This window comes from Aulonocara sp. 'chitande type north' Nkhata Bay, linkage group LG3, assembly GCF_057382095.1.
Source record: "Aulonocara sp. 'chitande type north' Nkhata Bay isolate Kocher_YH1m ecotype deep benthic linkage group LG3, A_spYH_male_GT1.1, whole genome shotgun sequence".
NCBI lineage: Eukaryota > Metazoa > Chordata > Actinopteri > Cichliformes > Cichlidae > Aulonocara > Aulonocara sp. 'chitande type north' Nkhata Bay.
Window position 1 is genome coordinate 36676787 of NC_141346.1, and position 25455 is coordinate 36702241.

General features: G+C 41.0%; 2 protein-coding genes across 2 annotated transcripts in view; both read right to left on the minus strand.

Annotated features, from left to right (window-relative positions):
• LOC147335421 (Fc receptor-like protein 5) overlaps positions 1-1593 on the minus strand; it is a 60786-nt gene extending 59193 nt beyond the window's left edge. Inside the window, exon 1 of the mRNA XM_086278755.1 lies at positions 1468-1593. Within this exon, the coding sequence (XP_086134881.1) occupies positions 1468-1504 (37 nt within the window). The 5' untranslated portion in view covers positions 1505-1593. The remainder of the gene's footprint in view (positions 1-1467) is intronic.
• Positions 1594-15174: 13581 nt separating this feature from the next.
• Positions 15175-25455, minus strand: part of LOC147335428 (Fc receptor-like protein 5) — a 45466-nt gene continuing 35185 nt past the window's right edge. Inside the window, exons 11-20 of the mRNA XM_086286068.1 lie at positions 25260-25389; positions 23986-24134; positions 23484-23783; positions 22279-22542; positions 21918-22022; positions 21806-21821; positions 21632-21723; positions 21436-21486; positions 21292-21348; positions 15175-15793 (exon numbers count right to left, since the gene is read on the minus strand). Of these exons, the coding sequence (XP_086142194.1) occupies positions 15786-15793; positions 21292-21348; positions 21436-21486; positions 21632-21723; positions 21806-21821; positions 21918-22022; positions 22279-22542; positions 23484-23783; positions 23986-24134; positions 25260-25389 (1172 nt within the window). The 3' untranslated portion in view covers positions 15175-15785. The remainder of the gene's footprint in view (positions 15794-21291; positions 21349-21435; positions 21487-21631; positions 21724-21805; positions 21822-21917; positions 22023-22278; positions 22543-23483; positions 23784-23985; positions 24135-25259; positions 25390-25455) is intronic.

A 25455-nucleotide genomic window follows, 5' to 3' on the forward strand; every position in this document is an offset into this window, starting at 1 on the left:
GGAGACTGCTGGAAGCACTGTGAGAATCATGTTCTTTGATTTCTCCAGTACCTTCAACACCATTCTTCCCTCGGTTCTAAAGGACAAGCTGGTGAACTCTGGAGTGGACCATCACCTCACTACCTGGATCCTGGACTACCTCACCGACCGACCACAGTATGTGAGGACTCAGGGCTGTGTGTCGGACAGGGTCGTCTGCAGTACGGGGGCCCCACAGGGAACGGTTCTGGCTCCGTTCCTCTTCACCATCTACACTGCAGACTTCTCCCACAATTCCACCCAGTGCTTCCTGCAGAAGTTCTCTGATGACTCTGCAATAGTCGGCCTCATCACTGATGGGGACGACAAGGAGTACAGAGGTCTGACCCAAGACTTTGTGGACTGGTGCCAGCTGAACTACCTCCAGATCAACGCCAGTAAAACCAAGGAACTGGTGGTAGACTTCCGCAGGCACAAGCATTCTCCACTGCAACCACTGAACATCCAAGGTATGGACATTGAGGCTGTGGACAGCTACAGGTACCTTGGTGTTCATCTCAACAATAGACTGGACTGGACTCATAACTCAGACGCCCTCTACAGGAAAGGGCAGAGCAGGCTGTACCTGCTGCGGAGACTCAGGTCGTTTGGAGTGGAGGGCCCACTCCTGAAGAAATTCTATGACTCTGTGGTGGCTTCTGCTATCTTTTATGGTGTGGTCTGCTGGGGCGGCAGCATCTCTGCTGGGGACAGGAAGAGACTAAACAGGGTGATCCGAAGGGCCAGCTCTGTTCTAGGATGCCCTCTGGACCCAGTGGAGGTGGTGAGTGACAGGAGAACGGCGGCTAAGCTGTCATCCCTGATGGACAACATCTCCCACCCCATGCAGCAGACTGTGACAGCACTGAGCAGCTCCTTCAGTGGGAGACTGCGGCACCCACGGTGTGGGACGGAGAGATTTCGCAGGTCTTTCCTCCCCACTGCTGTCAGACTCCATAATAAAGACTTTAACTGATCAAGCACACACATCCATACATATGCAATAATACTAAGTGCAATAATCCTTTCTGTCATCGTTGTATTTTTACTCAGTTGTTTATAGTATTTGTATTTGTATTCTATTTTTATCTTATTGTATATTTATTTTATTTTATTCTACTGTATATAGTATTTTATTTTATTCTATTCTGTACAGTTGTGTACTGTATTTATTCTTATTGTATTCTAATTTTTGCCTCATAACTTTTGCACTGTCCACTTCCTGCTGTGACAAAACAAATTTCCCACGTGTGGGACTAATAAAGGTTATCTTATCTTATCTTATCTTAAAATCTAATCCAGTCTACAAACAACCATGTTGGTAACAAACATGAAATTCCTCTGATCACATGACCTGAAATGGTCAAATGACTGATGCTCTGTTCTTCTTACTAAAACATGTTTATGGATCAGTATGAATCAAACAATAGAAGTCAGTGATGTACTCACAGAATAGGCCCAGCTCACAGAGCAAAGTGGCTCCCATCCTCACATCCAGCAGTGACACGTCTGAAAACTTCTACAACTTTCTGTAAAGAGAGAGAGTGAAGCAGCAGCACAGCAGATACCAAAGAGCTGAGAAGGAAACAAAGAGGTTTTAAAACTTCTCTCTGCTTCCTTCCTTTTACACAGAAATAACAACTTAACAAGGTCTGACCAGATTTTTATGAAAAGGCCTTTAACACACAGACTAAACTGACCAATAACAGACAGACAGTAAGTTTCATTACACATATGTGAGCTGACTGAGGGTTAAAGAGGAAATGAGGAGAACAAAAGTCCAAGACTTGTTTTAAGTGTGAAAAACATTTATTTTATTTAAATATTGTTAACATAAAATAATAACACAAATAATTCTCATAAAATATTTTCAGTGAGAACAGCTGCAGTAAAAACAGATGATAATAACTCATTTGGAAGGTTAAATATTTGGATACAGCACAGCCACAAACACAGCAGTTATATGAATGTTGTAAGTGGTGAAACAGGAAGAATGTAGTTTTAACATTTGTGCTTTAAACCATGTTTAGTCAGTGTTGGGTAAGTTACTTTAAAATAGTAACTTAGTTACATTACTAGTTACTTCTCTCAAAAGTAACTCAGTTACTTCAAGTTACTCGTTACTTTCAAAGTAACTAGTTACTAGGGAAAGTAACTTTGGTTTTACTCAGAATTCTCTTGTTAATGTGTTTCTTCCATAACTTTGCCAGTCTTCTAGCTTGCTTACTTGCCACAAGTGCACTGTGCCACCTACCAATAGAAAGAAAAAGATAATGTGCATATTTCCACGAGAGAAATCCCACGCCTGGACCGTCATTGACTGCTGCCATGATTCTAGCCTACGTCACAGTGTCATCTGCGCCTTTTACATCCAACACAAAAACTGCAGTCGTGGTGCTTTCGATTGTACTCAGAACTCGGAAATTCTGCCTTCCGAATAGGAAGATGTAGGCAACACCAGACTGCAGATGAGCTGCATACAGGGCTGGACTGGGACAAAAAAATCATCCCGGGCATTTTGACTAGAGACTGGCCCACCATTATAGGAAAAATCATAAAGCCTTTGAATGAAAATAAACACTGTTGTGACAGTGATGTACACTGTCTGATGGTATATATGCATCAATCTATCAATCGTTTGTTGTAAGACTCAGATAATTATTTTTTAAAAGCTAGACATTTTAAATGAGAATAAGAAAGAAAAGTATTTCTTTTGCCCACCTTTCCCTGTTAATGCCCTACCTGCCCCCCTGGCAACACTTTGCTAGACCCGCCCCTGCACAGTTACCAGCTGTCAGCTACTTAGAAAAGGATCCTGGGGTTATTTGTCTCTCAGAAACAGTTCATAACTTCCCTTCAACTCATTCATGTCACCTAAAAGGTAAACCTGTTTCTCCATCACCTGTTCAGCGCTGATGATCCAGTAAGGACATCTCCTGGTTTCATCTTCATGTTTCCCTCTCACCACATAACCAAACCATATCATGACCAGCAGCTTTTTTGCAGCTGTGGCTCCAGCAAACATCAGCTGATACTAGAAATTAATATTAAATAAATTCTAACAACAGCTGATCAAGCTTAAACGTGCTGCTGTTGTTTAGCGCGACATCCGCTGGTTTCCTCTTTCGGCGCAAAGTGGGCGATAAACACACAAGAGAGAAAAGACGATCAGCTGATCACTGATCAGTTTTCATGATTGAAGTAGAAACGGGAGAGGGAGGGGGGAGAATGAGAGAAGAAGAGGCAGCTGTGCAGCAAAGACACAGAATAACTCCAGCTTTGTGCCTTTTTCATTGTAGCTGAATTACGGGACAAACTGTTCCTTTTCACCTCAATAAGAAACGCGTAATATTTTCTCTGAATACCAGACGGGACGGTTGGCAACTCTAATAACTTATGAACAAAATAAAGTTAAACATCATTAACTTCATAGCACCCACCCAGCTGTATAGAAACTCCGTCATGCTAGCTAGCACGCAGTACGGAAAAAGTCAGAATAACGAAAATAAACTCCACCTAAACTTGGTTCATATCTGACCCAGAGAGACTGCAGGTCATAACTTCTTACCTGAAGTTCAGTTCACACTTGGACCGGCGGCCGCCTCGGGTCTCTTTTCCTTCTGCGTCCCTTTTCCTTCATCCACCTGCGGGCCTCCACCACTTGCTAATGTTACTGAATCTGTGGAAGCTCCGCGATAGCCACCACACGAAGTAACGAGTAACGACCCTATCTAAATCCCAGTAACGAGTAACGCGTTCCTGATTTTGGCATAATAACTAGTTACCGTGCTCGTTACCACAATAATAACGTAGTTACTGTAACGCGTTACTTAATAACGCGTTAGTCCCAACACTGTGTTTAGTTTAGTTTAGTTTAGTTTAGTTTAGTTTAGTTTAGTTTAGTTTAGTTTAGTTTAGTTTAGTTTAGTTTAGTTTAGTTTAGTTTCCTGATCTATGTCTGTTTTTAGATTTAACACTGCAGCAAAGTTTTACAGAGAATAGTCACAAGAGAAAATAACCAGTGAGCAGCAGTTCACTGGGTGAAAATAACTCAATGTTAGAGGAGAATGGCCAGACCACTCATTGCAACCGAGATATGCAGAACAGTGTCTTTGAATGCACAACATGAAGTAAATGTCATATAGCAGCAGATGACCACACCAGCTGCCATGCCTGTCAGCTAAGAACAGGAAACTGAGGCTATAATTCAAAACCAAAACCTGACAACATGAGTTTGTAAAAACATTGTCTGATCTGATGAGTCTCAGTTTCTGCTGCAACATTCAGATGGTAGGGTCAGAATTTGGCATAACATCATGAAAGCATGGATCCATTGTATCAGAAATTAGGCTGACTGATACTAAGTGTCTTTTACAGAGAACAGATGCAAGAGATATGCATCGCCATAAGAACAGTTTCTTCCCCTCTGCTGTTGGACACATGAACAATAACCATATGACTGTTCCCACCACTAACACATGACCCTACGCTGTGTTCACTGCATCATTCCATGTTTGGCACTGATCACCACCTGCACTCATGTATATATCTTTCTACGTAGCACTTTTAATTCTTATCCCTACTTTTATTTTTTCATGTCTATTTATGACACTATGTTTGCACTGAAGCACCGCAGCAATTTCCTAATGTTGTAAACCTGCTCAACATTTGGCAATAAACCCCTTTCTGATTCTGATTCTGATTCTGAGTGTCTGATCATGCAAATCAAATTTATTTCACTTTCATCTGCAAATAAAGTTATGTCCATGTTTCCTTTTTTAGGCTGTGGGACTGTAACCTTTAAAGTTTAAATTGATCCAGTTTAAAGTTTCAGAGCCTCAGAAATAAACAGCTGCACTGAGAGCGCACTCAACAATAAAACAATTAATGGGAATAAAAATGTTTCATTCATCGCTCTGTGCTCTACATCTTCAGGTTAATGAGTTTCTACAGCATTCATATCTTATGTTTGATATCATTTACAGATTTTTAACCACTATTTAACAATATCTCTGAAGCAGGTGGCACTATGTGTCCCTCCAAACTATCAAAGCTCAGCTGATTCACAGAAGCAGGATTCAGCTTCGAGAGCAGAGTCCTGCAAATGTGTCGACTGTGTAGACTTTTCATTGGGAGGGACTTTCACCCACCCAACACATGCTTCGTGCATCCTCTAAGGTCCTGACTGCACGCTGTTTGAAGTTGATGATGTCAGCGTCTGAAACAGGAGCTTTGCTAACCTCTGACCTTTCCTACTAAAGTGTTGAACATTATGATCATTCAGCTGTTAGTGAGGGGAGGAGCTGGGTCCCTGTCTGTCTGCAGCAGTGCTGTCAAATTATGCCTCAGCTGGAGGAAGCCAAGACAAGACTACTGATATCAACATTGATGCAAATGAGCATCTTCATTCTGTTTTAGTGATGATTACTAAGGAAGTGTCAATTTTGGACAACCCTACTCTACACACGTACAATGATAAAACTACTCTGATATGTTCTGTCTCTGAAGTTTCACTGCAGATATTTGCGTTTCTAAAATGCAAACATCTGCAGTGATCTTTCCTCTTCTTAACATTAAAAAGTAAAAATAAAAATCTAATTATTTATTGAGTAAAGATGTCTCACCATCAGCATTAACGTAGAAAAGAGTACTGAGTAATGAAGTAAAGATTAAACAGCATCAGGATCAAACTGAGAGAAAATCAAACAAAACAAACAAACTTAGAGCATTGTTTTAAAAGATTCTTATTCATATAAGAAATTTTACCACAGGTGACTTGAATTGGTCACATGAGAGGGTGAGGCAAGGTCTCTCCTGAAATCTCTGGTTATAATGCCTGAATAAGTCAAAAGTTGCCAGTCAGAATTTTTTTTTGTGGAACGCTTCCTCAACTCAGATCTCCCACTCTGAAAGTCTGAGCAGACCAGCGTACTCTGAGTTAACGATCCAAGATGGCGGCACTGAACATAAACAGGAGTAAAACTGTTATGGTTCGAGGTCGTTTGACCCAGCAGTTTGAGTTTTTTGTGTTTTTGTGATTTCTTTGTGTTGTGATCTTTTAGTTTTCTATTAGTTAGTATTGAGGTTAGACCTGGTTTTGCTTCCAAGTTTAGTCATATTTCTGATGGATGTTTTCTTGTCGCTGTGTCATTCCCTGTTTCCTGTCTGAGTCATGTCCTCTGTGTTTGTTCCTTAGTCATGTCCGTGTCTCGTCTCCTTGTTCCCCTCGTACTTCCATGTCGCCTCTGTCAGTCTTGTATGTCCACGTGTGTTGTGTCCAGTCATGTCACTGTTTTCGCCTCCCATTTCTGCTTCTATGTCCCCATGTCTGTTTCTTCCCTGGTTCAGGTGTCTTTTTCCGTTTTTTCTGTTTTATTTTGACAGTATCACGTCCTGTGTTTGGTTTGTCTTCCTCGTGCGTCATTATGTTTATTGCAGTTGTGTTTCCCATGTGTTCCACTTCCCTCGTCAGCCTCTTGTGTATTTTTGGTGTGAGTTTTCATTCGTTCGTTGGCAGGTCATCTTTTCACCATGTGCCATGTTTCTGTTCAGTCAAGTCTCAGGTATTCATGTCCATGTTAGCCACATTCAGGTTTCATGTTCACTGTGTCTAGTGTTAGTTTTCCCCAGTTTAGTTTACTGTTAACATCGTCCTAGTTTCTGTTTGCTTTTGTTTATATTGTTGATCCAGCCTAAAGTAAACGGTTTGTTTTTTGTTAAGTTCATTCCTGTCTCAACCGTCCGCTTTTGCGCTCGCGCCACTCTCCAGTCATCTGGCCACGACAAAGTCTGTACTGCCACTGTGGTGTATTTTTGACTCACTAAAAAAGCTGTGATTAGGTTTGAGCACCAATTAGTCAAAAAAACAAGTATTATGCTGCACTGCTATTCATACCTGCGTGGCTCTAATTTACCAAGAACCAAAACAAATCCTGTTTCCTAGCTTTTTCTGCAACATGCTAACTCAGGAGTGACGTCACTCCCAATTTCCAACATCCGAGTTCAGAGGTGTCTTCAATGCAGCATAATGACCCAAACCTTTATTCACACCTTTGCTCATGTGATGACACACATGATTAGTATTGGGTATACGAACCTTTTTAAGAGACAACTCCCACTGGAGTCTCCACTGTTTGCCTCTAGAAGTGAAGAAGCCTCTTAGATGAGAGGTGACACGTCTTAAAGAAACTTAAAGAAGTTTAGTCACTTTCTTTCCAAACTCCTTAGACTACCATGAGATGGATGACTGAGAACCTACACAGACATTAAACATTAAGAAGGTTGCAGGTTTGAATCCACCAGCTGAGGATTTTTGTGTGGAGTTTGCATGTTCTCCTTGTCTGGGTTCTCTCCAGGTACTCTGGCTTCCTCACACAGTCAAAAGTCACATATTATTATGTTAACTGGTGATCCAGGTGATTGCAACTAGGTGTAGATGTGAACATGAATGGTTGTCTGTCTCTCCATAACCTGTCTAAGTGGAACTCATCTTTCACAATATAAAGGTTATTATAGGCTCGACCCAAATTAGTCCAAAAAGACAACAGAACAACAGAGCAGTGAATGTTTTAAGTTGTGGTAACTTTGTGATTGGCTAGTCCCCTCCATATGAGCATGCAGTGTACCTTAGTTTATCACTCAAAAAACAAGACAGTGGCCATTGTCAATATACAGTCTATAATATCAATCTAAGTTAAAGTATGCAAACACAGCCTCCATCCTTAATCCTGTCAAACACTTTCTTACAAAGGTTATAATTAAGGTTTGGTGCAGTATCATCTACACATACAAACATGTTGACATCCAGGTGTTTTAGATTCTTTAACAGCAGGTATGTTTCTTCTTCCCATTACTTTTCTCTTTGAAAGGTAAAATACATTAACATATAATTTCATGTTTTTAGCTTATTTGCAGCTTACACATTTTTGTGTTATACTGTGAGGAACTGGCCTGTTTGGAAGTTGCAGTAAGAAGAAAAACATGTCTGTATATGATGTTGTGGACAGAGAGAGTGATGGATGATTTTATTTATTTCAGAGATAAATGAACATTTACAGCACGTCCATGCAGAGACTCTTAAAGACATGAGCGTGAGAAACAAGCTTTTCACTGTTTCTCTTGATGCCCACATGCTTTATTTATTCTTTAGTCCAGCATGTGTCATCACCACAATAAAGCTACTTTTAACCTGTTTTCACACATTGTCATACCTGCACATTTCCACTGTGCTGTGTTGACTTTAAAGAAGATGAACGTTAGACTTCAGGCTGAAACCACAGGCTGCATTTCCTCTTTTCTTGGAGGCACAGACAGAAATTTTGTGGTATCAGATTTTCAGCAGATAAAAATAAACCTACAACAGTCTTTTACACACATGCAGTCATCACAGTCTGCTCAGAAGAACAAAGGGGGGTCAGAAAAGAATTAAAGGGTGACCTGAACCACTAGACTCACATGTCACATGTCTTCTTGTCTACACGCTGAGGCATCTGTCAATTAATATTAATCTGAAACATCATCACCCTCCTTTTTTCTTCTTTGTGTGTGTGTTTGTATTCAGATTTGTGAAGTTGTGCCCTTAATCTTCATAATATCAAAACCCCGGAAACACAAGGAAGGTGCATCATGATGAGACCCAGAACCAAAACATTACAGCAAAGCTGAATACACTAGTGTAGATAACACCCAGCAGTGTGGTAAATTGTGCTGAGAGAGTATCTGCACCCCATAAGACCAAGAAGCCAAGAACACCAGCATGCTGTGTGAGAAACATGCATGAAAGTCAGAACACCTCTGTCAGTGCATTCACGTGGCTAGCGGGTCCTCTCTGTGGCTGACTGGCTGTTAACCCAGTGAGTGAGAGTTTCTCCCACTGCATTGGGCCGTATCCTTCTGCTGCACTAAAGGACAGTTTTGCAGCCATGTAGCTCTGCTCATGTCATGTGCAGCCTTCCCACATCACATGATTTCTGGGCATGACCGTGGAGTCCAACAGAGCCTCCATGTCCCTCACCCTGAATTGACAGCAGACCTTTGGGGTGTGCCTAGACCCATTTGGGCTTCACTCGTGGGGTAGCCCAATCCAACAGGAGTGGAGACTCCATCCAGATGTGGTCCACCAGATCTGGAGTTGCTTCAGAGGGGCAGAAGTAGACCTTTTTTTCCCCCCAGAGAATCGACACATTGCCATCTGTTCTTCTCCCTGGAGACAACCTGTTGCACTCCTGGCCACAAGCTCTCTCTCCATACTTCCTCCTCCAGTTATTCCTTAACCGGGTACAGACTGAGGAGTTGAGGTTGATCCTGGTGGCCCCTCTTTGGCCCTACATGCTAGTTTTCAGTTTTCCTGCCAGTCATGGCCAGGACACCCTCGGAGCTCCCTGTTCTGAGGGACCTCCTGTCCCAGGTGAGGGGGTCACTGTTCCATCTTTTCCCAGTAGGACTCAGGGTGACAGCCTGTACCTTGAGAGGGAGAGGCTCCAGGCCTGGCCTGATCTAAAAGTGAGAATGCTGCAGGAGTTTTGTGCACCATCCACCAGGACTGCCTACTGCTTTCTTTGGGGGCTGTTTGCCTCCTGGTGTGCGGTCCACCAGCTGGACCTCCACAAGGCTGCAGTTGACATGATCCTTTGTGTGTTGCATGCTCTGTTGGTCCAAAGGCAATGATGAAGGTGACACAGGGGTTATCCTCTGGCCTAACTCTGGGTTGCTGCTGATGACCTCGATTACCAATCTTGGGTTAAAAATTGACTCTGCACTTACCTTTGATGGCCACGTGAATGGGGTGGTGAAATCGTCATTCTATCAACTCAGGCGTCTGTCGAAGGTTAAACCTTTTCTTTCAAGGCGTGACTTGGAGACTGTTATCCACACTTTTATAACCTCACGCTTGGATTATTGTAACTCCCTTTTAATAGGGGTTGGACCGGGCACTCTGACACGCCTGCAACTAGTACAGAATGCTGTGGCACGGTTTTTATCCGGTAAAAGGAAATTTGAGCACATTACTCCGGTTCTGGCCTCCCTGCACTGGCTTCCAATTGAATTTAGAATTCATTTTAAAGTTCTTTTATTGGTTTTTAAATCTTTAAATGGTCTGGCACCTGCGTATCTGTCTGATTTGCTGAAGCCCTATGTCTCCACTCATTCGCTCCGGTCAGCTGAGCAGCTGTTGCTCTCAGTCCCCAAATCACGGTTGAAACTGAGAGGAGACCGAGCGTTCTCTATTGTGGCTCCTAAGCTTTGGAATAATCTTCCTCTTCAAATTAGGCAATCGACATCAGTGATGGTTTTTAAATCCAGATTGAAAACGCATTTTTATTCACTGGCTTTTGATTCAGTGGTTGACTGACTTGTATCTTATTGTTTTTGCTATGTTTATTATTTTATCGTATTTATTATTCTTATGGTATCTGTTGTGTTTCTTTTGTTCAGCACTTTGGTCGGCCTTGTGTGTTTTTAAAGTGCTATATAAGTAAACGATGATGATGATGATGACCTATTTGAATTTCACCTGTCCAAGTAAATGCAGAGTTACGAATATCTCCCACTGGGGACCTGCACAAGGAGACAGCTGGGAGCCAGGTTGCCCTGTGCTATCTCCATGCTTTGGCACAGCATGTCTTGCTTACCCGGCCGTTTAGGAAGTCGGGCCACTTCGGAGGTGGGGTGCCCCCGGCCTCTCGGCCTGGGGCTCGGTCACTCAGGCGCGGCTGGCTGCCGGCGGAGCTCACGGGCGCATCACTTCAACTCCCCCTGGCTTCTGCTCCGCAGCTGCTGAGTGAGCCCTCATCTGGGACTCTCCTCAGCTCTTTCCGGGACAGTGGCGCGGCTGCCCCTCTGTTGGTCTTCCTTGGTCTCTTGTGTTCTGGGGGCCTCTGGATGTCTGGAGTTTGCTCTCCTCCATACCTGCTTCATGCCCTGGAGGACGGGGCTGTGCCCCCCCCACACCCTCTAGCAGATTATTACAAGAAGGAACCTTTTAAAAAATAAAAAACAAGCGCGTCCATGCTCACAGGTGTACACACGGGTGATCACACCCACAAACTACACCCTTTTTGGCTCCTACCTCAAAGCACACTGTGTTCTGTTGATCTTATGTGCTGCACAATGATGTTTAATATTTGGTATTTGCTGTCATATTCCCATATATCATTGTGATGTTGTTTGTTCTGTTGCTCTTGTTCTCTTCTGCTTGTTTTCTTTTTTCTTTCTCAGCAGGTGATCCAGGTGATTGATATATGCATTTTTTCTTCTCTGCCCGTTCTGTTGGTTTTTGTCTTTTGCCCTTCTCCCCCGTCCCTCTTCTCAGCTGTTTCTCTTTCCCTCTTTCTTTCTCCCCTTCTTTCCCCCAGTCAAGTCTGTCCCGTATTCAGTAAGTGAAAATAAAAGAAACAATAAAAGGTGAATCAAATGGACCATTACAGCAAGGCTGGGATGGTCAATTTGGTAAAGTAAATCCGTTGGGCATCTTTCTCTGCCTTTAGACAACAATTCTGATGGCAAAAGACCCAAACGGGACAGGCCCAAAAAAAAAAAAAAAAAAAAAAAGAAGGAAGTCAGACCAGCCATTTTTCAGCTTCCACTCTGGATTTCTGGACAGACCCTTGTCTAAATCTCGATTGTCCCACAGGGTTGTGGAGGCCATTCAGCAGGCATATGCCTCTTTGAATGTTTCCCTCCGTTCAGATGTTCCCCTCCCTTTCAGAGAGTCGGGCACTGTGTCACAACATTAAAAATTTTAATCACTTTCAGCCAATAATCAATAAGAAATGTTTCATCCTTTCTAAAAAAATAACTTTTATTTTAATAATAATAATAATAATGATGGATTGCATTTATATAGTGCTTTTTGGGGCCCTCAAAGCGCTTTACAATTCCACTATTCATTCACTCTCACATTCATACACTGGTCGAGGCTACAGTTGTACCCACAGCTGCCCTGCTCTGACAGCAGATTGATTTTGATCTAAAGTTGTTCTTTAGACACAGTTACAGCTACATTTACAACACACAGAGTTTTTTTTTTTATTCTTCTGCAACATGCTGTGATGTAAGTAATAGACTCTGAAGTCAAAGTCTCCTTTATCATCACAGCTCTTGTAAATATTTAACATTCAGCCAAGCAGTTTAATCCATTGCGATGAATAACTAAATTGCGCCCTATGTTGAATACCAGCTGTAAACACAACCCAGTGTTTATATGTCACAGGTCTTTCTGTATGTTAGATGGTGATTATATCTGAGATATGTTTTTGTATGGGAAAGGGGGAGAGTGACAATGATCTGGCAACCTGAAGTTACACAAAGAAAAATAAATTTATATGTGGTTTGTGGGTACAGAGAGAGACAGATTCTCTTATGATTTCTTAATTCAAATATACATAAACATTTACAGTGACATGATGTGTTCTTCAGAGTACGCATATACCCAGGGACAGGGACCCTAGAAACAGTACGACAGTATTTTTTTTAAAAAAAATACTGTCGTACTGTGACATGTGTCACGTGACATGAGCAGAGCTACATGGCTGCAAAACTGTCCTTTAGTGCAGCAGAAGGATACGGCCCAATGCAGTGGGAGAAACTCTCACTCACTGGGTTAACAGCCAGTCAGCCACAGAGAGGACCCACTAGCCACGTGAATGCACTGACAGAGGTGTTCTGACTTTCATGCATGTTTCTCACACAGCATGCTGGTGTTCTTGGCTTCTTGGTCTTATGGGGTGCAGATACTCTCTCAGCACAATTTACCACACTGCTGGGTGTTATCTACACTAGTGTATTCAGCTTTGCTGTAATGTTTTGGTTCTGGGTCTCATCATGATGCACCTTCCTTGTGTTTCCGGGGTTTTGATATTATGAAGATTAATGAAAATGATTAACCTGTCACCTTAAGAGAGGGAGAGAGATGTATACACTACAAACAGTCACATGTTAGAGAGCACAGCTCATGCAGTAAAAACCTTGTGTGCTGTCCATGGTGCTGAAATAATAACAGTTTAAAGAACTTAATATTTCACTGTTTGTTTGTTGTTAGCAATACTGCAAGATTTGGTATCGATCTGATACCAAGTAAATATAGGGCCTGTATCGATGATACTGATACTAGTACCAATACTTTTTAATATATAACACTGATGATGTCATATAATTACTAACATCATTTGGGTGGCTGTGGCTCAGGTGGTAGAGCAGATCAGCTACTGATTGGAAGGTTGGTGGTTTGATTCCTCCTCCAGTCTGCATGCCAAATATCCTTGGGCAAGATACTAACCCCAAATTGCCCTCCGATGCATTCATCGGAGTGTGAATGTGTGTGAATGCTTGTTAGTTGCACTTGAGTTTAGAAGTGCTTGTACGAGTGGGTGTGATTGGGTGAATGAGGCATGTTGTATAGAGCGCTTTGAGTACTCCGGGAGAGTAGAAAAGCGCTATATAAGAATCAGTCCATTTACCATCATTGTTGCTAATTCTGAATGAATTTTCATGACCTTTAAGGCAGCCAGGTTGCTTCTTTGATGAAACTGCTGCAGTGCGTACAGGAGACACAGAACAGAAACAGAAAGTAAAGTATCGAGTTCATTATACTCGTGAGGAGAGACGACGTGTTGGTTGACCAGGAGGACTGGGAGACCATGACAGCTACAATAAATTATAAATTGATTAATGTCTCCCTCTATTGGCCACCAGCTGTAAACACAGTCCAGTGATTGTACTTCTGTATATCTGTATATCCACACTGACACTTAGACCTATTTACTCTGGGCCCTCCAGCGGAAAATGTGAATGGTTCAGAAAAGAACAGAAGCTGAGCTTTTCGGGGATACTTGGTGTATTACTTTCACAAGCTGCTGCTGTCTGAACACAGAAAAATCAACTCCCGCTGGGTTTTACCATGGCTGACCCACACTACTGTAACTCCTCGAGCAGTTGGTTTAAGAGAGACATTTCAAACGGTTACTGAAAGATGAGAAGATGAGCATTACGAAACTTTACAGTGCATCATTAGAATGCACGTGCAAAGACGGTCCAATCACAGGGAAGAATTGATGACACATGGAACAGAGAGGCGGGTGCGGAGAGGTGGCAACGCCCCAAAATGCCTGGAGATTTGTAATATAAAAGGGATGATTTATAAAAAAGTGGAATAGGTTCAAAAACGTTTTTGTACCAATTTAGTAGAGTTCATATTTAAAGTTATGTTGTGTTACATTTTGTTGAATATCAGTTTCGACATAACTATAAATCTGAAAAAACAGTTTGTTTTTCTTTCCCACTTTAAACTGTGGTTCCACTCATGACAATACAATAATGTGAAATGACTGCCCGATATTGAACGCTGAGGTTATTCTGAAAAAAGGGCAAAAGTATTCACTTATAGTTTGATTCTGAGATTCTTACAGCCAAAATGACCAAATAAGTCCAGGCGGCTACTTGGTAAATAAAGGGTCCTTTAGGACCTTGAACACTGATGTCTCTCTGATGTGGAGAACGGATTACTTCTTTGTTCTGTTAGCAACATGTCGGGCAGCAATAAAGTGAAAACAGAATAACTAACTGAACATATCATAAATAATCATAAAAACAGCTGGTTATCAGTGTGAGAAACATGCTCTTTACAGTTTCACTTGACAACTATATGCTGATTTTTTTTCTAAATGAGAGTTTTCATCAGTTCTCACAGTGTGGTATTTTTCCCAGTACAGGTAGATCATATAAAAATGTGCAGTCCACACAGAGAACAAGTGCAGAGCTACAGGGGCACACCTGACACTTTTTATCCCTTCAACTGAGAAAATATTTTATATTTATATTTGACAATGTCAGCATGAAGTTGTCAAGAGAACACCACTGTGCTGTTATTGTCTGCATTTCTTGTTGCCTCTTTGCTAAAACAAGTCATTTACTAAACAAAACATTTTTCTCTTCATCCACAGGCTGCACTTCCTCTTTTCTGGGAGCTCAGCCAGAAATCATGAGTCATTTTCAGCAGTTTAATAAAATGGATAAAGAAGAAACAACATTTTTATACACATGTAAGCATAACGGGTCACTCAGAGGAAGTGTTGTTGTGATATTATTTTGATTAGTTTTTAAAGCACCAAAATTATTTTACACACATCAAACTGTACACAGCAGAAAAGACACAAACATCACCTACAGAAACAATCATTTTGATCAAACACATTTTTTTCTCTTTCATGGCCTCAGTGATGACATGAATCACACTGTAAAATCTGAACAATGACTATACAGTTTTTGTGCATCACAATTTGGCAACAAGTAATGTAATTAACATGAAAATTATTAATTCTTATTAATTCTTATTATTAGTATTATTATTATTATTATTTGTTGTTGTTACTGATATGCAAAAATATGCAATAAAAATGTAATACAGTAAGCTTTAAAGATCGCAGGTAAAATCCAGGAGGAAGTGAGTGAAAGATAAATAAAGATATTTTTTTAAATAAGAGACTGAAACAAACTCACAGAACCAAATCATGAAATTGTGTCATGATGGAAACAATGTCCCACACCATCCAACCTCCACTTATTACAACAGAAATAAACACAGTAAGATTTGAATACAAAGATGAACCATATTATCAGTCTTCTGACATTAAACCAACAGCATGTCATTGTTTAATATAACTGCTGTTGATCTGGATGCTGGCAGTTCTCTAAACGTTGTCAAAATGTTCTGAGTTGGATTTTGTTGCTGATGTTGTTCGTGAGTCTTGAGTTTTGTTGAAATAATCTTTTTATGGACCTGAAACAAAATCAGAACAAATACGACTTCAAAAATGAAAAACAAAGAAATAATGGTGCCAAAGATGTGATGATGCTTTCTGACCTTTTACACTTTCATCCTTTAATCACACAGAACTGATCTCATCAGGGAAACTTACACTTTCCCACATTTTAGCTGCATGTGTGTTTGAAATTTAAGAGGCTCATTATTTTATTCAGACACCACAACAGAAACACAACATAACTAAAGAAAGTCGTGATTCAGCTCATCAGTTTTACAAAACTCTGAAACTTTAAGAGTGATGTCACACATTTTACTGCACATGTAATCTGATTACTCATGATTCAGTGTGTGTAGAGTTCACATTTGTACCTGAGGCTGATTCAGGATTCACATTATTGTAGTCAGAGCTAGGGATGGGTATTGATAAGATTTTCACGATTCCGATTCCATTTTCGATTCTGTTTAACGATTCGATTCTTTATTGATTCTTTTTTTTTTTTTTTTTTTTTAAAGGAGAACACTAAGGTCGATTAGCTTAGAACTTTGTTTTATATCTTCTCTTTGAACAAGATAGAAATTTAGGAGTAACATGGCCTTACAAACCCAACAGTGAGATCTTAAGAGATCCAGCCTATGGCTCTTCAATGGGGTGTCACGGAGTCCCCAGGAAAAAAAATTGTAAATGTAAAATAATAAAATAAATATTCTTCTGTAGCAATTACACAAGAATATCCAGTAATGTCCCTGCCTACAATTAAACACATTCACTTACCGAAAATCGACCGTCTCACACTTCTGGGTGCAAATGGGTGCAAGCCTTTTACCACAAACTTAGACACTGCTCGGTGGCATTCGTATATCCTGGCCTGAAAGGAGACGCTAACGGTAGACTGCAGCGAGAACTGCCAGCATCTGAGCCAACCAATTCGTCGACTCCTTCAAATGCGGCCGACAAATGCGTCCTTCATTTCCCCGAATTTGAAGGATGGGTCGGGTGTGTCCTTCGTGGCCAACCATATCCCAGAATTCATAGCGCGGCGCAGCCAAATTTCAGCTGCCAACAATTGCGGCCGCTGCTAAGTTTTAAAATTACTCTTATTAATCTTTCTGGGTCACAAAATAAACTTCTAACATATTTTCAGGCGAGAAAGAAGCTGTGTAAATTTCAAATATCTGCTTGGTTTATCAAGACATCGCATATTTGCAAAAGTGCGCTGACGTTTTTGGAGACGTCTGTTAGCCACCTGCTGGATAGCAAGCCGGGGGGTTCAGTGGTCACTCGAGCCGGCGAGAGCAGCGGAATCACGGCTTCGTCGTTTTCAGACCGCCGCTCTTTCGCTACTCAGGTTAAACATGACATATAAGTCACTCGGATAACTTAAAAATGTAATTGTTTGCCTTTTTTCTGTGTTTTATTGGTTCCGGAGTAAATCGGTTTGGCTGAGATCAAAGTTATTAGATTATTAGATTAAATAAAACGTTATTAATCTATCTGGTGGGTTCCTCCAGGATTTTCACACAGCTGAATAAACGTCAAACAGAAAACTGATTAAACAGAAGTGTGAGACTGTCGAGAATTTACGCCAGTGTCCTGTTATATTTTAGATAGCAAGGAGCAGACGGCCAAGTTTATTAAACTCCACCGAGACAGCGGTGACGAAAATCTGAAGGCTAGACGCAAATCTGAAGGCTAGACGCAAATCTGAAGGCTAGACCGTTCCGTTTCACATCCTCGCACTTCCGGCCTTCTCGGTCTTCGAAGGACCCAGCCCACGTAGACCGCGAAGGCCGGGTCCTCCAAAGGATGCAGCCGACGTTTTGGAACACAGCTTCTGTCTGTCTCTCTCATCATGGTCGCCTAAATGCACACTAATGGCAGGTTTTGTAATAAGGCAGATCACGCTAACATAATATGCGCTGTTAGTTGATTATTTACCTGCCGCATTAACGGGAGAGGACATACAAACGTTACCGCTGCTGCTGGGTTGAGATTCATGAGTCCGGAGCGGAATTAAAAACACGACATTCATTTAAGGTCATTGCGTGTTTTGTGAGCAAATGCTTTTGCATATTCGTAGTGTTTCCTCCCTTAAAAGAAATATCTACTTGCAAGTATAGAGATTGACAGACCGCGTGACTTTCGTGCATTGCATGCCGGGAACTCGTGGCAAAACAATCCAAGTACCTGCATCAAATGCAAGCATTTGCAGCACCGCAAAACGTTCATTCTTCGGTTCCAATGAATTCTTGCTTTTTCTTTGCCCCCGAAAAAGGTATGTACAAAACGAAGGAGAACAATGCCGGTCCGTACAAAGACAGACTTGATGAAAAGACAAAGAAAAGATACGAGGAAAAAAATCAAACCAGTGAAAGGGTCAGACCCTTACGAGCACACAGAGGGACAAAATACATTAGCGTGCTGCCCAACTTTCACCACGCTTATATTTATAATTATACGGTTCTTGGAGTGAGTGCATACACTCATGAAGTTTAGTAACTTCAGGTCACTGCAACAAGCCCAGGTACAGTTTACCGACGGATGGGTACAGGACCTTGAAATGCACCGTGTAGAAAGTAAAGCCCATCGTACATATTTACCAGTCTCACAAATCGTCTTCATAAATACACATTCGTTAACCGTTTATTAATAGGACCTTTGAGCTCAATGGTAATTAATTAGTAGTGGAAATTATTTCTGGTAGCATCACAGAAATGTAGCAGTGACAATAATATTGTATGCTGTAATCGTACTGGGCAATTAGTGATACAAAACAACTGTTTTATCCTGTGAATAAAAGTATATGTTTTTGTCAATGTACCATGGTAATAACAGAAGCGAAACGCAATATTGTGTCAGGACCAGTGTTGGGACTAACGCGTTATTAAGTAACGCGTTACAGTAACTACGTTATTATTGTGGTAACGAGCACGGTAACTAGTTATTGTGCCAAAATCAGGAACGCGTTACTCGTTACTGGGATTTAGATAGGCTCGTTACTCGTTACTTCGTGTGGTGGCTATCGCGGAGCTTCCACAGATTCAGTAACATTAGCAAGTGGTGGAAGCCAGCAGGTGGATGAAGGAAAAGGGACGCAGAAGGAAAAGAGACCCGAGGCGGCCGCCGGTCCAAGTGTGAACTGAACTTCAGGTAAGAAGTTATGACCTGCAGTCTCTCTGGGTCAGATATAAACCAAGTTTAGGTGGAGTTTATTTTCGTTATTCTGACTTTTTCCGTACTGCGTGCTAGCTAGCATGACGGAGTTTCTATACAGCTGGGTGGGTGCTATGAAGTTAATGATGTTGAACTTTATTTTGTTCATAAGTTATTAGAGTTGCCAACCATCCCGTCTCGTATTCAGAGAAAATATTACGCGTTTCTTATTGAGGTGAAAAGGAACAGTTTGTCCCATAATTCAGCTACAATGAAAAAGGCACAAAGCTGGAGTTATTCTGTGTCTTTGCTGCACAGCTGCCTCTTCCTCTCTCATCCTCTCACCCTCCCTCTCCCATTTCTACTTCAATCATGAAACTGATCAATGATCAGCTGATCGTCTTTTCTCTCTTGTTTGTTTATCGCTCACTTTGCGCCGAAAGAGGAAACCAGCGGATGTCGCGCTAAACAACAGCAGCACGTTTAAGCTTGATCAGCTATTGTTAGAATTTATTTAATATTAATTTCTAGTATCAGCTGATGTTTGCTGGAGCCACAGCTGCAAAAAAGCTGCTGGTCATGATATGGTTTGGATATCTGGTGAGAGGGAAACATGAAGATGAAACCAGGAGATGTCCTTACTGGATCATCAGAGCTGAACAGGTGATGGAGAAACAGGTTTACCTTTTAGGTGACATGAATGAGTTGAAGGGAAGTTATGAACTGTTTCTGAGAGACAAATAACCCCAGGATCCTTTTTTAGGTAGCTGACAGCTGGTAACTGTGCAGGGGCGGGTCTAGCAAAGTGTTGCCAGGGGGGCATGTAGGGCATTAACAGGGAAAGGGGGCCACAATGAAATACTTTTCTTTCTTATTCTCATTTAAAATGTCTAGCATTTAAAAAAATAATTATCTGAATCTTACAACAAACGATTGATAGATTGATGCATATATACCATCAAAACAGTGTTTATTTTCATTCAAAGGCTTTATGATTTTTCCTATAATGGTGGGCGGTCTCTAGTCAAAATGCCCAGGCCAATTTTCTGTCCCAGTCCAGCTCTGTATGCAGCTCATCTGCAGTCTGGTGTTACCTACATCTTCCTATTCAGAAGGCAGAATTTCCGAGTTCTGAGTACAATCAAAGCACCACAACTGCAGTTTTTGTGTTGGATGTAAAAGGCGCACATGACACTGTGACGTAGGCTAGAATCATGGCAGCAGTCAATGACGGTCCAGGCGTGGAATTTCTCTCGTGGAAATATGCACGTTATCATATCCTTTCTATTGGTAGGTGGCACAGTGCACTTGCGGCAAGTAAGCAAGCTAGAAGACTGGCAAAGTTATGGAAGCAACACATTAACAAGAGAATTCTGAGTAAAACCAAAGTTAGTTTCTCTTAAAAGTAACTCAGTTACTTTGAAAGTAACGAGTAACTTGAAGTAACTGAGTTACTTTTGAGAGAAGTAACTAATAATGTAACTAAGTTACTATTTTAAAGTAACTTACCCAACACTGGTCAGGACAATTTACTATTTATGCACAGTAAACAAAGGAGCATAGCGCGACAATTTCTGTTCAGCGCCAGACGTGCTTGTAACCTATATCACCAATTATGTTAAGAAAAATGACGCATTAACTACAACAGCAGACTGACCTTTGTGGAAATGCTTGGAGCAGACTAACCTGTGAGCTGGAGTGTTCTGGGACGTTATATTTGGTCTTTGAATGGCTGCAATCCAGTCGCCTCTTTGTTACTTCGGAAACATGGCTCGAACAATTTCTCTTCAACGACAACTGATCTCTTTACCCGTCGGCTTTCCGTGGCTGTCATGCGACCGGCTATTGCAGTTAATAATACAACAGCTTCTTGCCATTTTTTGTGTTTCTTTTTATCGCTGTTTAACTGATTTCAATTGAAAGCCTGCGTGCGCTAGTACCTCTTGCCACGAGTTCCCAGAATTCTTTGCAGTTTTAACCCTGAGTGACGTCACATTTTCAATCTCTATTGCAAGTTGCCCTGTCGTCTCGTAAAGTATAACCAAACTTTTGAGCGTTTGAGCCGCTTAGTAAATGACGGTCCGCAACGTGGTGACGTCATTCGGGGCGACTGGAATCGATAAGGGAATCGTTTGCAAAAATGGCAAACAATTCCAAGGAATTGAAACAGTGGGAACCGGTTCTCAACAAGAACCGGGTTTCGATACCCATCCCTAGTCAGAGCTCTCCTCTGTGCCATCATGTCTGCCTGTTGTGATGATGGATTATTGTATTTAATAACATGGAGACTGTCTTCCTCTAAAATTACACAAGTTACAAAAACAATCGACCAATTATTACATTTCATGTTTCTTGTACTCACTCCTTTTATCAAGACCTTCAAGCTGAAATCCAGATGTGACGTTGTTGTATTCATCTGCTGAAATAATAATGAAGTTTGATCAGTCAGAATAAATATTTACATTTCTTACAGCTCTGCTATTATCAAAGTTTATACTGTTTGTACCACTTCCAGTGTTTCCAGAGCCTCTGATTGATTCATAGACTGAAAGATCACCTACAAGTCATTGAAAATAGGAGTTATAAAAGAAGTTAAATATAATGATTTATTTTTGTTTTTATCTAATAGTTTTTTTTTTCTTGATAAGAAACTGAGTGTTAAAAACTGTAATAAAGAGAAAAGTAATCATTTCTGGTCTCACCATGAAGAAGAGAGGAGTAAACCTGAGCTTCATTCTGGTTGGATGTTTGTTGTGAAGCAGAGCTTTGATTGGTGCTCGGAGACTGAGTGAGACTGAAACAAATAATGAAAATTTAATGAGGAATAATTCAAAGTTATTGTTGTGTTTAAAATGAAACTAAACTGCTGCACCAACCTTTTACAACAGGGTTCTGTAAAAAACACAAACATTATTACATCAGTTTGTTTAAAAGTGTCGCAGCATTAAAAAAAAAAAAAAAATTAAAGTCGATCAGAAAATCTCTCACTCTTTATTTTTCTGTAGCAACACATCAGCAGCAGCACGACAATAATTCCACTAACAAGTCCGATGATGAACGGAACGATAAATGAACTTCTTTCACGTCCAAAACCTGAAATGAGAAAACTCATTTCAGGTATAGGTATATATATATATATATATATATATATATATATATATATATATGCTAAAATCCAAGAGAAGTAATAAATATATAAATTAATAATGAAAGAAACAAATGACAGAGTCAGTTGTTAGAACCTGCTGAGTGGTGTCTCTAACAGACAGCATGAAATTTTTAAAATTTGTATTGACGCAATTGGATTTGTGAAGAATTTAAATTTAGAAAAACAAAAACTAATGAATACCTTGCACAGTGAGTTTGACTCCATTACTGAACTCTCCAGAGTCAGACTCACACCAGTACACTGTAACACCCTCCTGTAAGCTGTGGATCTTATAAGAGGATCCACGCAGTTTCTGGCAGTCACAGTGAGACAGGAAGCCGTCCTCAGAGAACTTCCTCACTCTCCACTCAGTGAAGTTTCCCTCACAGGTCAGTGAGACAGAGTCAGAGGTGAAGTGTTGCACTCTGTCAGGACTCACTGTGAGAGACGCTGCTGAATGAACATCTGAAAAAGTGAATATTGTAAACCTTTTACTAAACCTCTGCATGTCTCCAAATCTTTATTTCTTGTCACACGTTAACACTCAGTCTCTGTGTTCATCTATTTATCCTCTTTTCTACCAGTATTTTCTTTTCCTCTCTGATTCAGTCTTTTTCATCTTTTTTAGTTTGTTGTTCATTTCTTGGGCCCCATTTCGTGACGATCGTGGCTCAAGAGTTGGGAGTTCACCTTGTAATCGGAAGGTTGCCGGTTCGAGCCCCGGCTCGGACAGTCTCTGTCGTTGTGTCCTTGGGCAAGACACTTCACCCGTTGCCTACTGGTGGTGGTCAGAGGACCCGGTGGCGCCAGTGTTCGGCAGCCTCGCCTCTGTCAGTGCGCCCCAGGGTGGCTGTGGCTACAATGTAGCTTGCCATCACCAGTGTGTGAATGTGTGTGTGAATGGGTGGATGACTGGATATGTAAAGCGCTTTGGGGTCCTTAGGGACTAGTAAAGCGCTATATAAATACAGGCCATTTCTCACCACCCTGTGACAGCTGAGATACATCTGTGGGTCCTCAGTCATTCTCAGGTCATCGTAGTCGTGAGCAGTTGAAAAGAAGGTAACTGTTTCCTTCTTTCCAAGCATTCAAGACAGCTGGGATAGACTCAATGTTCCCCACAACCCTGAATTAGAGTTAAGGAAGTCAACAGATGAGTGGATGTTTGTTTCTTTGGGCCTGTCTGTGTCCTCTTCTTTTCAAAATAATCTCCTCATTTTACTCCCCCCATGTGTAATCTGCCCTCCATGTTTCCATGGTGGAGAAAAGGTTGTAATTAGGAAATACCTAATTAGAAAACATAAAAGTACCAGTCATCTGCCAATATGGGCTTTAAATCTCATTTTATCTTTGTCACTGGAAATAGAGGGTAAATAGTCATGGAGAGGAAAGACAAAATCTCTCACCTGCAGACCAGACAAACTTTGGTTGACTGTGATCAGTGTGATACTCTGGGTCTCCTCTTCCAGCTCTGCACACATATCCTGCTGTGTGTGTCTGTCCATGAATGATGTAGGAGTCCTGTGCAGTCCCACTGCCATCAGGTAGCAGCTCATAACTGGAGGATTTCTCTGATAGATCAGGAACAGCTTTATACCAGTAGAAGCTCCATCCTGCAGACGGATGTTCAACCTCACAGTTCAGAGTTACTGAGGCTCCAGGACTCAGCCATGATGGAGACACAGTGAGGACAGGACGGGGTTCATCTGTTCAACAAAGATTTGCTCTCAATGTTTCGTCTCTTAACTCTGAATTCAATGTCACTAAAATGTTGACTCACAAATATTTATGATGAACTTTCAGAGTGAGACTATCTAAACATGTCAAATATCTCAACATGTACTAATAAAAACACATTTTTACAAACTGTTTCTATTTCCAGGTTAAATGAACTATGACTCTACTTACTGTCAGAAACTGTCAGTGTGACTGAATCACTCCACTCTGTTGTTTCATGCTGTGAACTTTTCATTCTGCCCTTACAGCGATAGTTTCCACTGTTGGATGATGAAGCAGATCTAATCCTGTATTCATTTTGATTTGGAGCTTTTATCCTGCTGTTTTGTTCCCACTTATAATTCAAGTCAAGTATTTCCCATATGAACATCATAATGTCAAACAGGTTAAACAAATGTCTTTCTGTTTGGTCTTCAATGAAATTTAGAAACATGAATTCACCTTGTATTGTGTTTTAAACCCAAATTTTAAAAAAAGAAGTTAATCTAAACTGACTGGCTATACTCTGTGTAGCAAACTCTCATCTTCCTCCTCAGCAGAAACCTTACTGTGAGACTGATTTGTCTATTTCACTGGAAAAGAGGATTTCCTGTTTCTACACCTGCAATTCCATCATGGGTTTACCAGGGTGTCACTCACAGCCAGACTCACTCAAGGCTCTTATTTCAGTGTAAGCTGCACTGTATCTTTAATATTTAATTGATTGTTTTAGAGATATATTTGTTGAAATGATAGTAAATATTATATTGAAGTATGAAATAATTTACTGATTAGACTCTAGAAGAAGCATATCTTCTACTGCAGAGATATGAACACTTTCTAATTCTAAGGTTTTTCTTTAACAGTGAGAAGAATAGTGGAAATCAACATCTCTGGAGTTGTGTACTTGTAAAACTTGTTTTGACTGTGGGAGGATGCCAGCGTTCCCATAAGGGAAGATGTAAACATCACACAATGGATTCCTCCCAGTAGATCCACCTATGGCATCAATTTCAAACTGCCATGTCGCTTCATTCTTTAGTTATCACATTTACAAACTTGTGTGTCCCCTTGGCCTTAGAGAGTAAGACCTGAACTAACTACATCGTAATACAGTTTCTGCAAGTTTCTGTAATCCACGTGTGCAACAACATCAGAAAAGAAAAAAAACTTTTAAGTTTATTAAAAAAAATGAAAAAAGTATCTGTTTAAGATCTTTGCCCACTGAAAGCAAAAACTATTTAGTGAGCATCACTAAGACAGCTACAAAGTTGTATCAAAAAGAAGCATTTTTTTTTAACTATTATAGATGAAAGATCTCCAACTTACATGATACAGTCAGTGTGATGATATCACTCCACTCTGAGAATAAATAGTCCCTTCTGCCCTGGCAGCTGTATCCTCCACTGTCAGACTCAGCAGCTCTGATGATTCTGTATTCATTGGATGTTGGAGGTGTGTTTAACTTGGCTGCTCTCCATTCATACGTCCACTGAGCTCCTTCACCTCCCTGAATCTCACATCTGACAGTGACTGTCTCACCGCTGTATATCTGAGTCCAGGGTGGCTGCAGGGTCACAGTGGGCTTACTGGGAACTGTTCACAGAAAAATAAATAGATATCCAATTAGGAGAAAAATGCTGGGCTCACATGAGGCATAAC